The 14,147-nt window shown below is 39.8% G+C and overlaps 2 protein-coding genes across 2 annotated transcripts in view; one reads left to right on the top strand and one right to left on the bottom strand.

Moving 5' to 3' along the window:
* mthfd1l (methylenetetrahydrofolate dehydrogenase (NADP+ dependent) 1 like) overlaps positions 1-8,494 on the bottom strand; it is a 37,674-nt gene extending 29,180 nt beyond the window's left edge. Inside the window, exons 1-14 of the mRNA XM_022768012.1 lie at positions 8,184-8,494; positions 7,291-7,375; positions 6,958-7,008; positions 6,796-6,849; positions 5,918-6,042; positions 5,030-5,130; positions 3,517-3,653; positions 2,916-3,027; positions 2,567-2,634; positions 2,358-2,455; positions 1,992-2,165; positions 1,558-1,694; positions 1,088-1,134; positions 357-464 (exon numbers count right to left, since the gene is read on the bottom strand). Coding sequence (XP_022623733.1) covers positions 357-464; positions 1,088-1,134; positions 1,558-1,694; positions 1,992-2,165; positions 2,358-2,455; positions 2,567-2,634; positions 2,916-3,027; positions 3,517-3,653; positions 5,030-5,130; positions 5,918-6,042; positions 6,796-6,849; positions 6,958-7,008; positions 7,291-7,375; positions 8,184-8,410 — 1,524 coding nt within the window. The 5' untranslated portion in view covers positions 8,411-8,494. The remainder of the gene's footprint in view (positions 1-356; positions 465-1,087; positions 1,135-1,557; positions 1,695-1,991; positions 2,166-2,357; positions 2,456-2,566; positions 2,635-2,915; positions 3,028-3,516; positions 3,654-5,029; positions 5,131-5,917; positions 6,043-6,795; positions 6,850-6,957; positions 7,009-7,290; positions 7,376-8,183) is intronic.
* Positions 8,495-11,085: 2,591 nt separating this feature from the next.
* LOC111240389 (syntaxin-11-like) lies at positions 11,086-14,005 on the top strand. Its single transcript, XM_022770386.1, has 2 exons — positions 11,086-11,249; positions 12,404-14,005. Exon 2 carries the CDS (start codon positions 12,411-12,413, stop codon positions 13,305-13,307), a length of 897 nt encoding a protein of 298 aa, XP_022626107.1. The 5' UTR covers positions 11,086-11,249; positions 12,404-12,410; the 3' UTR covers positions 13,308-14,005.
* Positions 14,006-14,147: the final 142 nt, after the last annotated feature.

Genomic DNA, 14,147 nt, shown 5'->3' with positions numbered 1-14,147 from the left:
TACCAAAAGAGATTACATGTATTGGTTAATATTAATTGTCTCTGTGACACATGTTTTATGCCTCTCTGTGAATATTTTGTGACATAATATACATAACATAATATATATATATCTCAGTAATAAGATTGTAAAATGCACACATAGGGAGGTTCACTGGTGTGGAGCACTAAGAACTAGTCATATACAGCTATCTGCAGCATCTTAATATGTTTAGTAATGTAATTAATCTCAATAGCAAATCACTGACACTGTTTTGTGCAATCAGGACTGTCATTGTATTAGTGTCCAAGTCAAACACTTTTTCAGAGTGTGGCGTAAGAATAAGTTATTACTGAGTGACATCATCACACAGTCACCTTGTCTGATTGCGTCGCCTCGTGGAGCATCCTGGCATCGATGGCTGCTGCCACCAGGTTATTGGCAGCTGTGATGGCATGAATGTCACCAGTCAGATGGAGGTTAAACTGAAGGGCAAGATGAGAGGAAAATGAAAGAACAAACAGAGGTGAAGGGATTAGACACAAAAACACAAGGAATCAAGGCACCATTAAAGTAATGCAGTGGTAAACATGGTGGGAATGGTCAGTGGAAATAAAACCTCTCACAATGAGGGTTAAAAGGCTGTCAATATGGTATCACATGATAAATGTGGCTTCAAACAAAATAATCCTCTCATAGTTTTGACTTTGTCCCCTTGGTCTTTAAGAATATTATTTTCTCTGTCTGCTATGAGCCCTTCAATTTAAAGCTAAACGAAACATGATATCTTTTTACACTAGTGCAGCGAGAAGATGGAGAGGTAAAAGGAAAATGCTAAAAAAAAGCTGGTGTTTTGATATGAGAAAAGGAGTTTGGAGCTTTGAAACGCCTGTCCTTTTCTCCTTGCCTCCCCCCTCTCACCCCTCCCTCTCCATTTTTATGGACAGTGCCTTTAGTCACAGGCAATGTTATGCTACAGCTCCAGGGGTTGTGAGTGTGCACATGTGTGTGCTTTGTGCAAACTGATGGGAGTCCCTGCACGTCTCGAGTCTTTGAAGCATGTGCTAATCCTGGTAGGGAGCACTGTGAGTCTGTCTGTGTGTCTTACCTCCTCCATAGGAATGACCTGGGCATATCCCCCTCCTGCAGCTCCCCCTAGGCACAAAGAAGTGGTAGCACAGTCAGAGGCAGACAACAGGACAGGGACACACAAAGGAGGAACGCTGAGTGGTGGACTCTTGGTGAACTATTCCACCCCGGCACAAAATGTAGCATGGTATGAAATGCTGGCCTCACACTGACAAAGATAGCTTATCACACAGTTATTGATACATTCCTAACTGCTGCTTTAGGCGCCAGTCTCTGGCCTTGGGTGAATAATAACATCCACCATTTGAAAACGCTGAAAATCTTTTCAAACATGAAAAATACAACTCCTTCAAGATTATGACTACAGTTGTTATTCTTGTAATAGTTTTCTTACTATATTGTATAATAATGCAGCCAAGAGACAAGCAGAGAGCCCAGAGAGGTGAAAGCAAACTTTTCAGACAGGATATGGAAGTATTCATTTCTGACCTTTAACCCCAAAGGTGGGTCCCTGGGAAGGCTGTCGAAGACAGGCGAAGGAGTTGAGCTTAAGATGAGCAGACAGAGCCTGGACTAGGCCAATGGTCACTGTGCTTTTACCTTCGCCCAGTGGGGTGGGAGTTATACTAGACATACAGAAAACACAGGACATTTTTTGAATGTCATTTCTTTTTGGTGTGGATAATGAAGAATTATTCAATCTATGTGCATTAATGTCGTAACCACAGTCAACTGTTGATACATATGAACTACAAACCATTATTCAGAAATAAGTCACGAACTGTTTCCAAAGTAACACTTTGAGGTAATGCCATAAAATAAGTATGGCTAGGGTGGTTACTTGCCATTGGAGAACCAGTATAGCTCATTTCTATTACATCACAAATTTAAGCCTTAGAGAGCACTGAAGAAGTGACACTCACCCAGCAACCAGTATATATTTCCCATCAGGCTGTGTGTGAAGGCGTTCTAACAGGGAAAGTCGGACCTTAGCTTTGCTCCTGCCATAGGCTTCAAGCTCTTCTGGCAGCAAACCAACCTCCTGAGCCAGCTGGTCAACTGGCTTGGGTATCTGAGCTCTGGAAATCTCTATATCACTGACAAACACAGAAAACATGACAAATCATTCAGATCATTTAATTTTAAAACATGAAATATACTGTATGGTCAATGTCTCCTAAACAATTATACACCACACTCAACCTTATTCATATGACATTTGAATGTTGTGTACATCCAGGTAGATGTAGTGAAATTTCTAACAGTCCCTCACAGACAGTGGTCTATACCTTGGTACAGGCATCAGGGGCTGTAGTTTGAGGCTACGCAGACGCCAGGGTCGGTACTGCTGCTCCTGGATCCACCGACTGCAACTACGCAACACATTCTAGTTGATGAGCAGAGGAAATACACCTTGTGAGAACAAGGTGGAGAACAATAAAGACAGAAGATATTAGGCAAATGGGGTGAGATGTGGAGACGGAACAAAGAGATGCACCTGTGCTCTGTAGGCTGCTGTGAGGTACCCTAACCCAGACTTTGAGGACATCTCAAGGGCATGTTCCACTAAATGAAAAAACAGCAAGATTAATGCACATGAAAAACAAAACACGAGAAACAAACAACTATGTCTTTAGATTATTTGGATATTAATCAGCCATAATCTCGTTGAATGCTTCCTGAAAAGGAGAGCAGGAAACAGGATTCAAGAAATTTAAATAAATGGTTTAAAACCCATGCAACAGACAAGGGTGCGATGCCAAGAGGTTAAGTGGTATTTCTTTCTCACTACAGCTCAAACCCACACAAACTGATTGTTAGGACTGTCACAATACATTCAACAATACCTGACCCCAGAGTGGGCTCACAGCGAATGACAGCAGCCCCTGGTCTAAACCAGGTGGGTGGGACATCCATATTCCCTTCCTCTAACAGGACCACAGCATCAGCCTGCATCACCTAGACAATAGACAAAAGCAAAAGTGAAGAAAATTGTGTATTCAAGAGTGTAGAAGATGTGTGTGTTATGTGTATGGCACATCCACCAGAAAAACCTCTACAGAAAAATGTGATTCATCAGTTAAAAAAAAAAAAAAAAGCTTTCAAGTGGCAAAATTGTTTGCATTAGCTCTGTTACAACAGATCACATTTTATGACAATGCGGAGACTGACCCCATGTGGTCACCTAATAAAACTGCACATACTTTAACTGGTGTTACTGAATAATAACAGAGTTTCAGTTATAAAACAATAGCATTAACAGTAAGGGACCCCACCAAACACTCTGCTCTTTCAAGGACTAAGCTTCAAACTTTTTACAGTCACCTTTCAGGCCAACAGGAGGCCAGATGAGAATGGTGCTTAAATACTATTTTGGATGGAGAAGTGATGAGAAGGAAGACAGCAGAAATGATGATGAAATGCTCACACACATACATACAAACACACCTGTCTCTGTAGGCTTTTAGGGTTCCAGTTACTCTTGAGAGCAACCATTCCACTTCTCTCTATCAGGCACTGCAGGGCCAAGCCAAGGGGTCCTTCTCCTCCAACCAACAACACTGTTTTTCCTTCCAAAGGAGCATCTATAGAAATGTTTTCAATCAACGTTAGGACATAAACTCACTTCATTCATCAAGCACTTCTACATTTCACTTACCGTCAAGCTCATGTGTTCGTGGTTAGTATTAAAACGCTGACCATCTGGACATGGATGACAATTAGTCCTTTAAAGTTAATGGTCATAGACTTTATATTAAGAAATGTATCACCCGATATACTGATGCAACTGTATCACTTTACAAGACATCATGTGTGTTGAAAAACTGCATCAAGTTAGTGAATCTTTACTAGTTGCATCAGTGATACTCAAAATAACTGTGACCCCATGCACATCTGACTTTTGATCCCTACCCTCTGAACCCCAGCATGTGTCTCAAACTGGTCCCTAGTTCAGTAGGTAACCTGGTGAGTCAGCCATTTTCTTGTGTGTAGCTTAAATAGGGTGTCCACACTGGAAAAAATACAATAAAATATAAACTCTTTGGAAAAATAGTAGCTGCTCTTTTTTTCTACATTTTCAGCAACAATACGCAGATAGGCTGTGGCATTCAAACAATGATTGACTGGTATAAAGGGGCCCAAACTGTGCAAAAGAAAACATTCCCCACAACATTACACCACCACTACCACCAGCCTGGACTGACATGAGGCAGGTTAGACAATTAGAATTAATTTATACTATGCATTTGGGACACAGTGACAGTGCCATAGCTGGGTTAACACAGCTGTAGATACTAAAAATAGTAACGAGAAGGTTTTGGTGGGCCACAATAAAACAGATTGCCAGTGCCTGCTGTAACTATAGCTCACCTTAATCAAACTAACTCATTATTTTTTATCAGCTACAGCTGTGTTTTCCGTGCTGTGATGACTCTAAAGAGTCCCTGCAGAAGCTAATGTAATTACAGTTACAGCTACATACAGACGGAAGAATCAGGATGACAATGCCCCCATCCATAGGGCACGTGGGATCACTGAATGGTTTCTTGTGAATGAATATAATGTAAATCATATGATATGGCCCTCGCAGATCTCAACTCAACATGAACACATATGGGACCAGTGTGTTAGAATATGCTCTCCACCACCACCATCAAAACACATGATGAGGGAATATCCTTTGGAAGAATAGTGTTCATCCCTCTATACAGTTCAGAGACTTGGAGAATCAATGCCAAGGAGCACTGAAGCTGCTCTGGCAGCATGTGGTGGCCGATCACCTTACTAAGACACTTTATGTTGGGTTTTCCTTTAATTTGTCACCCGTTTGCGCATCAAAGTGTTTGTATAGTTTGTCCTTCACTTGTCATGAGTGAGATCATTTTCATGAGTTACAGTATAGCCTACAGAATTCACAAGCAACCGAACATGGGACCCAATTCCTTTCAAAGAAACTCACCGTGTTTCTCCAGCAGATCCAGGACAGCGCTGGCTACGGGTGACACGAAGCCTTTGCTCAAATCTCCTCGTACCAAACGGCCCATATTCAAATCTGATATCCTATTACAGGACAAAATGGACATAAATATACAATATGTCAAAATTAATTAATTATTCTTCTCCCTGAAAACTAGTCACTTTTTACTGGTCTAAGTATTAAAATTATTTTAACTGCTATGGGTAATAGTGTCAAATACCATCATAAAAAAACTATTCAAAAAATGGATAAGCACCATGTACACATGATTTATGAGCTAATGGTAAGGCTAACACTGTTGAATAACATTTTATAATATGTATTATAATGCATTAAAAATTCATTAAAAAAAACAACTGCATACATTTAGCTTGTTGTAGTAAATCAAAAGCACCATATTGCATATTTCAGTTTTTCAAAAGGACAACCTAAACAAATTTGTATGAATGTGTCTTCCACATGTGTCCTCAGCTGAACCAATTCTCTTCAATTCATGATGATTGTGAAGGGTGCCTTGCTAATTTTCTCATTCACTTTGTCTTAATTCAGTGCAGCCCTTTCTGATTTGGGCAGAAATTTAAAGCATCACGAGAGTAAATGCATTTATCTCTGCATGGACAAGGAAACATACACTGCTGGTGCACTCTACCTGCCCAGCAACTGAATACATATATATATATATATATATATATATTATATAAAAATACAGTTTTTAAGGCAGGCAACCTAACACAAATGTGTACAGTTAGGACTATATAATCAGTATGTGCTATTTGGACATGATATACTCTTCATTATTATGTCTTTCTATGTGAAAACAGAACACTCAGGTATTATAATAGTCGCTTTATGACCAAATATGATTTTTACCCGTCTATGTCCTTTTCAGGTTTGAGAGTATCGAGCACTCGAGTCGTGACTGCAACCGGAGGAAGGTGGAGGTAGACACCATGCACCCTGGGGTCCTCATTCAGCTTCAACACCTCCTCCACAATCTACATGCACACACAGATAAAAAAAAATCATTTACTTTTCACATGAGATTTACATGTCTTCAAGTAAAGGACCTTTGTTCTTTAAAGAACACAGTAAATTGATTAAAAACAAGGGAAGAGAGGGACAATGAAAGAGAATTTGCACCATCAGATTTAACAGGTATGTGCTGCTGACCAAGCAAAGAAAAAAGATGTAAATCCCTGAGGGAATGAGAAAAAGAGGAGAGAAAGAGAGAGAGAACGAGAAATATTTTGAAAAACGAGAGGAAAGGTGTGTGAAAGTAGAGCAGTAGATCAGTAGAGCAGCAGAGTCCTCCAAAGGTCAGGAATTGTAATGTAAATCTTCCACTGTCAGCTGAAATTCCTGAGCTATTCCCAGCAGTTTCCGCTTTCTGTATGCATCAAGAGTCAGCTTCCAGCTGGGCGAAGAGAGCCACAGCAGACAGAGTGATTCCTATTTCCAGTTATAATCTGATGGAAAATAGCATTAAAGTAAAAAAAAAAAAAAAAAGAACCTAAGGAGAACATGAGTTAGGAAATGAAGGATTCGTCATGTAACAGTGGAGAAATACTGACTTGCAGTTAAGTAATGATTTAATGAAATAAAGCTTGTGAGTCATTACCTTGACTTTTAACATAACCACTGTGATCACATGTAGCATTGACAAACTGCCAGGGGGAATGGCAAATCATGCACTGACTTGCTAAATAAAAACGGGGGAGGAATAGTTTGTATGAGCCAGTTTCACTTACTTCATCTTCACTGCACTCCTTTGCCAGACAAATCTGAGTAATGTTCAACCCAATCTGTGGACATATAGACGAACAGATTTTGAACTGTTTGAATCGTTGCGCATATAGTCAACACGACAAAATGGGCAAAATTACTAAAAACAGCAAGAGAGGGAGAATTACCTTTCCTGCCATTTTCTTATTGATCTCCAACAAGCTGTCATCTTCACCTGCCTTTGAGATCAAATCAGCACAATGAGAAAAACACACCGACCTGATAATACATGTTCAATAGCTTCAACAAAAACAAATAACCCTAGGTTAGGGCAAAAGTAAATTGGGGTAAAGTAGGCTTAATGTCTCAATATGACCAGCACAAGACAGCTCTGCCAAGGTAAACTGTCTTTACACTACTCTTTTCTCTCAGGTTTGACAATATTTCAAGACAACCTGCCAAAAAATGTAAACCCATAAACAAATTCTACACAGTACAGAGTACAGTACTTCTATTTTTACCTGGACAATGGCTAACAAAGGTTGAATTGATGGATTTCTTCTCTGCAGAGCCACCATTGCCTCCTTAGTACTCTGAACCACTTCTCTGTGAGAGAAAATAAGCTGGTTAGCGATGGCACACAGGGTTTGAAAATAAATTCAAGTCAAACACATACATTAGGCCAAAGAGCCAACACAAAAGTGGACAGCATTTAGAACTACTGTAATTGTGGGCTAACTGTGGGGAAAGCATGAAACACATATTTGTAAATTAGAATATAAAAGTTCTAAAGTTCTTCCAATTTTAATATTTAAATAAAATGAATAGTGAAATTAGGCTGTTGCACACTTTGGGATCCCTATAAACAATAAATCCTCTAAATAAATGGTAACATGCACCCAGTTGCACCCATTGGCCATCCTACTGTGCACTTTACTATTTTCAAATGTAAACATGAACTAGATTAAGTCCAACTCAAGCAACCACATACAAAACAAATTACATTAAAACGTATGCAAAACACATACAATGATGTTAGTGGAGTAAACAAGTCAAATAACGTTTCAGTAAAACTCGTCAGCACCACCCATTCACCAATGTGTGTTAGCTCAGTTCCCTACAAATTCAGGCACATTTTCGCATCGTGTGTTTAGCAACAGCGGAGTAAAGTTACATCAGCTGGCTGCAGACCCTCTGATGTTGCCGGGGACACGTGCAGAGCTGGCTGCTAGCCAACCGCTAAAACGCCGGTGATACAGGAAATATCGACCACCGCTCATCATTTGAACAAAATGTTACTCGACAGTCTTATTTTCAGTAAAATAACAATAATAGTAATATTAATAACATATAGACAACGGTAATTGAGTGATGTTTGAGTGCATATATTTAACCGCACATATTTCTGTTTTACCTCAAAGAACTGTCGCATTCAAACCCATCTTCCTTCCGGGACTGATTCCCAAAGTGGTCGGCCAGTTTCGGGTTGGTACCGCGGCTGGCAGCGTCGCTCGCTGCCCGGAGGATCAACCGGCTGCTGGCAGGACCAACGGGTAAGCATCTCCGCGACAAGCCGCTGACCCTGCTTCTTGGATGTATCCGAAGACTGCTACAAGCACTGCGAATCATAGACAACTTCATGATAACTTCTTTTGGTGTTTTTTATGTGGCCTTTAAGTTTTTCCTCTGTTTGTTTCTCTTGCCGTAGCCGGTGAGGAAGTCAACCTCCGGGAGGAACCAAAAGAAAGTTGGGGAGGCGACAGGGTCCTGGTGGAGGTGCGCTGTCTTCAGGGACAGTCGGAAATGTGAACATTCACAGGGTTTGAACTCATGAACAACCCCATAAATACCACACATAGAGAGGCGCTCTATGATAACATCCATTTGACGTTCTAAGTGCAGAAAACATGCATGTCACGTTCTTAAGATTGTTCAGCAACATTTCGATAGTGTTTTGATCTCAGTATCAATTACATGAGTAGTGCGCATCTCTCTCTCCTGCCTTAACGTTACTCGCTTAACTACTTGGAAAGCTTGCTTCAAATATTACAAAGTCCCTGGGAGTATTGAATTTTTAAATCAGAGCTACACGTGAAAGCAGCAATTTTACAGGATGAAAGCTGCACCAGCACGCGCAGTCACGTGATATATTGACACAGAGGGGTCAGTTCAGGCCAGGACATTTGGGTTCACAATATGACCTATATTCATTTAGGACTATGACCTTTCTAAAGAGAGTATGGTTTTTATTTCCAACTTTGACCTATAGGCCTGGGGTCATATTGTGGCACTGACAAACTCCATATTTTTACATTCCCCAGTATGATAATGTATACATGAGAAGTAACACAAAAAAGGGAGAGTGAGGGGCTGAAGGTCGGGGGGATGGACCCATAGACATACAATGTAGGTGGCATTCATTTTCTGAGGGGGAGTTTTTCCTTTTTCAATTTGAGGACCTAAGGAGAGAGGGTATCTGCAAAGGCCCCTAAGGCAAATTTGTGATTTTTGATGTTGGGATATATAAATAAAATTGACCTGATTTTACTTTTCATGGCATTTAGTAATCATGCAAATCGCGCGAACAACTGAAAGCTTGGTCTACTTCCCTGGAGGTTGGTGATCAAAGCCAGCAGAACAACAACGACACAGAACCTACAAAGGCCCTCAACACCATGGAGTCCAAACAGCACCCAGAAACAGAATTTGATTAAGATTATGGCTTAAATTCATTCAGCTGTGTGAATAAGTATAAAGATGAAATATCTCCTGTCTTTTTGTTATATCTTTTTCTTGCGCCTTTACCCACTTCCCTCACCTCCTTACCCTCCAACCCCAAACCTGTATCCAACCACCCTTCCTAAAAAATAAAGATAAATAAATAAATAAATAAATAATTCAATATTAACCTATTTCTGTCTTTATGAATACAGAGATAGTAAAACACACACCTACAACAACCTGACAGTAAAGGTTTCAGGTATCTCACCACCTACCAGAGTTTATACATTTATAGTCTTGTAACATTTTCTTGAAAATCTGTTACGTCAAGATTTCTATTCATTTACAAAATGCAAAATATCTTTAAAATCTAAGAAAAAAACCATGATACAAATCAACATGTTTACTTCAAACAAATGTATGTGTGTTTATATGTGTGTGTGTGTGTGTGTGTGTGTGTGTGTGTGTGTGTGCCCACATGTATGCATATGAATAAGAAAAAAGAGACATAGAACAAGTGGTCATCTGGCAAAAAGTGTCCGTACCAAGATATAAAACCAAACCTGCGTCGTTGATTATAAATAAGGGAATTAGAATTAGTTATTTCTGTAGGTGTATATTCACATGAAAAGAGAACAAAAGTTAATCCTTAATCTGTGTATTAGGTACACCCAGATAAAACTAATGCAGTAATACAACATCTCTTCATGAAGGTTATAATGTTCAGTTTTTGCTGTTCTAGAGAGGTGTCGATTCAATTTTATGGTCATTTTGGAGGCTGCAGTTTGTGGTGTCGTAGAATTGTATTGCATTATAGGGATAGGTGTTTCTGTTATTTTGTCCACCCCCTTAATATCAGTAAGGGCAGGCTATCAACACCTCTCTAAAACAGTTTCAACAAAAACTTAACATTATAGCCTTCATGAGTACCAGTACTTGAATCAACTAGGTGTATTTTAAAATTACCTAAAATAATATTTGATGCATTGTGTTTAGACAAACGGTGATTAATATGAAATTAGTACACTTGCAGCAATTATAATTCTTGTTTACAGTGGGCTGGGGGCATATATAAGTGTTCGATCTAATCAGGGACAAAGAAGCTGGTAAAACATTGGCGTGTCTGTAGCTCTGTGTTGATCTAGTAGAAGTCATTAGGGCGTGGCTGCGAAAATGTTGACATCACAGCACCGCCTTGTCTCTCTCTGCTCCGGCACCGTCAGGTTTCACGGCCGGCTGCACTCGAACATACACTCTTTCACAGCGACTTTATCCCACAGGACAAAGACGCAGTGGCCAGTGATTTACATATGTTGTCATTGTGATAAATAAGCAGAGAGATCCCCGTCAAAAAACACATGTCGTGAGCTACTTAATAACTTCTTGTTTTATTCTACCCCAGGAAAAGGTTAGGATATGGCCTACTAGTTTAAATTGTCAATCACTTGCTTTACACACCCCAGGCTGTCCAATTGACTCTCCTAAGATGCAGCGTCACTGCCAGGCCAAACCGACCGGGCCTCATTCCTGAAGTCACATCCTTACAGCTGCATGGCGTGGCGCAATACATCACCCTAACAAAACCACGGTGGAAAACGAGCTTTGGCTCCAAAGATAGCTGCATTACGCATCTGGGCCCTTTGTTTGTGCTCACGGCCCAGAGCAGTCGACTTCAGATCTTTAGGATGGTGCTGTGGCACCGCGGCCACCTTACATTAAAGGACAGCGTGTGATATCTGTGGACATCAGAGCAAAACAGGTAAAGGTCTTTCCTTTATAGTCCTGCAATCATGAATGAATATAAGTAGGTTTGACATAATTTCAGCCCGCTGTTGATACAGGAAATGTTTTGAATGTTATAAAAAAAAATCATGATGTTGATGTGTTGATAGCTACTCTGTAGAGGAGACAAAAGCTGATGATTTAAACAATAAGTTAGCCATGTTTTCGGGAAAAACATACCGTTATGATTTCTCCTAAATAAATTTCTTCAAAATAGATATACATGGTTTTTATATAAGTTTTTTACCATTTGTATCATGAATTGTCTCATAAAGCCTTAAGGTACTCACAAAATGACTAGGTGTTGCCTGTAACATTTACCTTTAAATATTTTAACCATGAGATTAAATAGTTACAGATCATCTGATTAATTCTAACTATAAAAGGATGAGTGTTTTTGGAGGAGTATAAAGTATTGTAATAGTCTAGAACAATGATGTCCAACCTGTTGACTTGAGTCTGTGTGTATGTCAGAATTAGTCAATTCCAATATTTTATTCAGTAGATTTCAACATAAGGAACTGTATAAGGCACACACAGCTACGACTATTAGCCAAAAGATTTCCTGAAATTTGTGAAACTTTAGTCTAATAGCCTTTGAAATGACTTCTAATGACGTCACCAGCTTCCTTATTTCACATTTGAAATGTTTTCTTTAGACTATTCCCCGAACTCCAAGACATAACTCTGTCTGACGTTCAGAATCTGATGCCCTAGTTAGAGTTGAAGAGTTAAAATGAATGTCTGGATAAAGACGTCAGACTGATCGCAAGTTAAAAGAACTAGTTTGGTAAGAAGCAACACCTTGGACTATTCTTTTGAGAACCTGTTAGACCAGTGACTGGTACTGGGTGGATTTTATCTGAAGGAAGAAGGAAAATACTTTTGAACAGGCACAGCAGCTTAAATTAGACACTGGATATGTTTAAACTTGCAAATTAGAGAGTTGTTTTGTGAATGTAATCTGTATCTTTCTTTGATTTAGTTTTCTCAACCTCTATATGGCGAAAAGTTAAATCAATTCCGGCCCACTTTTAATGAGCCATGTTTGCCAATGTGTGTTAGAAGAAAGATAAACAGACAGAGAAAATCATCTTCACATCCTAAACCAAATCTTCTCTTGCTCTGCAGCCTAACCATGAGGGACAGACTGAGCCACCTACAGGAAATGTCCAGCAGCCATGTGGAGCCAATGGAGTATGAAGAGTTCACTGTCTCCGACTCCTTCAGTAACGTGGACCTGGAGGAGGAGTTGCCCCATGAGGCAGTAGTGTTTGACAACAGCCCTGCTCTGGTGGAGGTCTTTTCCCAGTCACAAGATATCCACAGAGAGATCCAACTCATCCGCCTGGAGGTAAAAAGGCTCCGTGAGCAGAACTCTCGCATGCTCCAGGGCGTCACCACCATGAGCACTATCAAAAAGGACTCTAACACCATTGGTGCTGATATAAAGGCTCGGGCTGAGGATGTTCTAGCACGCCTGCAGGCCATGGATGGCACAGCCCAAAAGCTAGAGGAGGCGCATGGTTCAAATTCTGCCATCACACGTATTGCCAGAACCCAGTATGCTTGCCTTAGCAATGGTTTCCGTGATGCCATGTTTGACTATAATGAGGCTGAGATGAGCCATCGAGAGAACTGTAAAGCCCAGATCCAGAGGCAGATGGAAATAGTGGGGCGTGAGGTCACAGGAGAGCAACTGGATGAGATGATAGAAAAAGGTCAGTGGTACATCTTTAGCGACAACGTGGTGGCTGAAGGTAAAACAGCTCGATCAGCTCTGTCCCAGATTGAGAAACGTCACCAGGAGTTGTTGGACCTGGAGACCCGTATCAGTGGCATCCATGAGATTTTCCTGGACATTGCCATGTTGGTGGAGGAGCAGGGCCCCATGCTGAACTCCATCCAAACTAATGTTCAGAAAACTGATGAACACATACAGGATGCCCTTGTCAAACTTGGCAGGGCCAAGCGCTATGATAAGAACAACCCATTTAAAAAGATGTTTTGCAGCTGTTTCCCATGCATCGACTAATGTACAGTACAGAGATGGGTAGAGTGATGGGAAAATATGCAAAGTGCTGTCCAGAGAAAGAAAAGAGGGAGACCCTAAGGAAATTAAACACATTATGTACTTGTGCTTATCAGTAAGTATTTGCCAACATAGCATGTAGAGTTAATGTATAATAAGATTTTTCCAGGAAGTAAAATAAAGATTGGGAAAAAAAAAGGTTAAATCGAGGATGTCTAGATTGAGAGACAAAAGACAGCTATCAGGTAAAATATTTTGAAATTATATTTAAATAATTCTTTGATGTCTGTAGTATTTTTGTGAAAGGTTTGAGACAGGTATCTCAAATCCGAATTCATCCCCCATGACTGAGGTGTGATGCAGATGATAATATTTTCTGCATTACCGTATATATAAATTATGAAATTCATGGGTTGATAGAAACTAGTCATTTTGTCCTCCGTTATTTTCTAAGGAAACTGGTAACTAACAGCATTTTGTCTAAAGATTTATTATCACTCTTGATATTACGCAGAGATCACACTGTTGATGTGTTGTTATGTATATCATCATACTTTTCACTGCCTTTTTATGACGATGTATAATGCCTTATTTTTGCCTTTATTCTCATGGTGACTTGTATATAACATAAACAACTGTATTAAAATACGATTGTGTTTATTCTTGTTTAAATCTACATCAACGCATGAAAATAAAGACTTGAAGAGTTTTAATCTTTGGTATACATTAATGCATTTTCTTAATTTAAGTGAGAACTTAAATTAAGAAAATGCTGATACACAGTCACACCAGGGGTACTGCTAAAAATGTTGATTATGATAATTAATATATATGAGCCCTGGC

This window comes from Seriola dumerili, unplaced genomic scaffold (genome assembly GCF_002260705.1).
Source record: "Seriola dumerili isolate Sdu_G_001 unplaced genomic scaffold, Sdu_1.0 BDQW01000025.1, whole genome shotgun sequence".
NCBI lineage: Eukaryota > Metazoa > Chordata > Actinopteri > Carangiformes > Carangidae > Seriola > Seriola dumerili.
The sequence above is the reverse complement of the archived record's forward strand: the minus strand, read 5'-3'. Positions and strand labels throughout refer to the sequence as shown.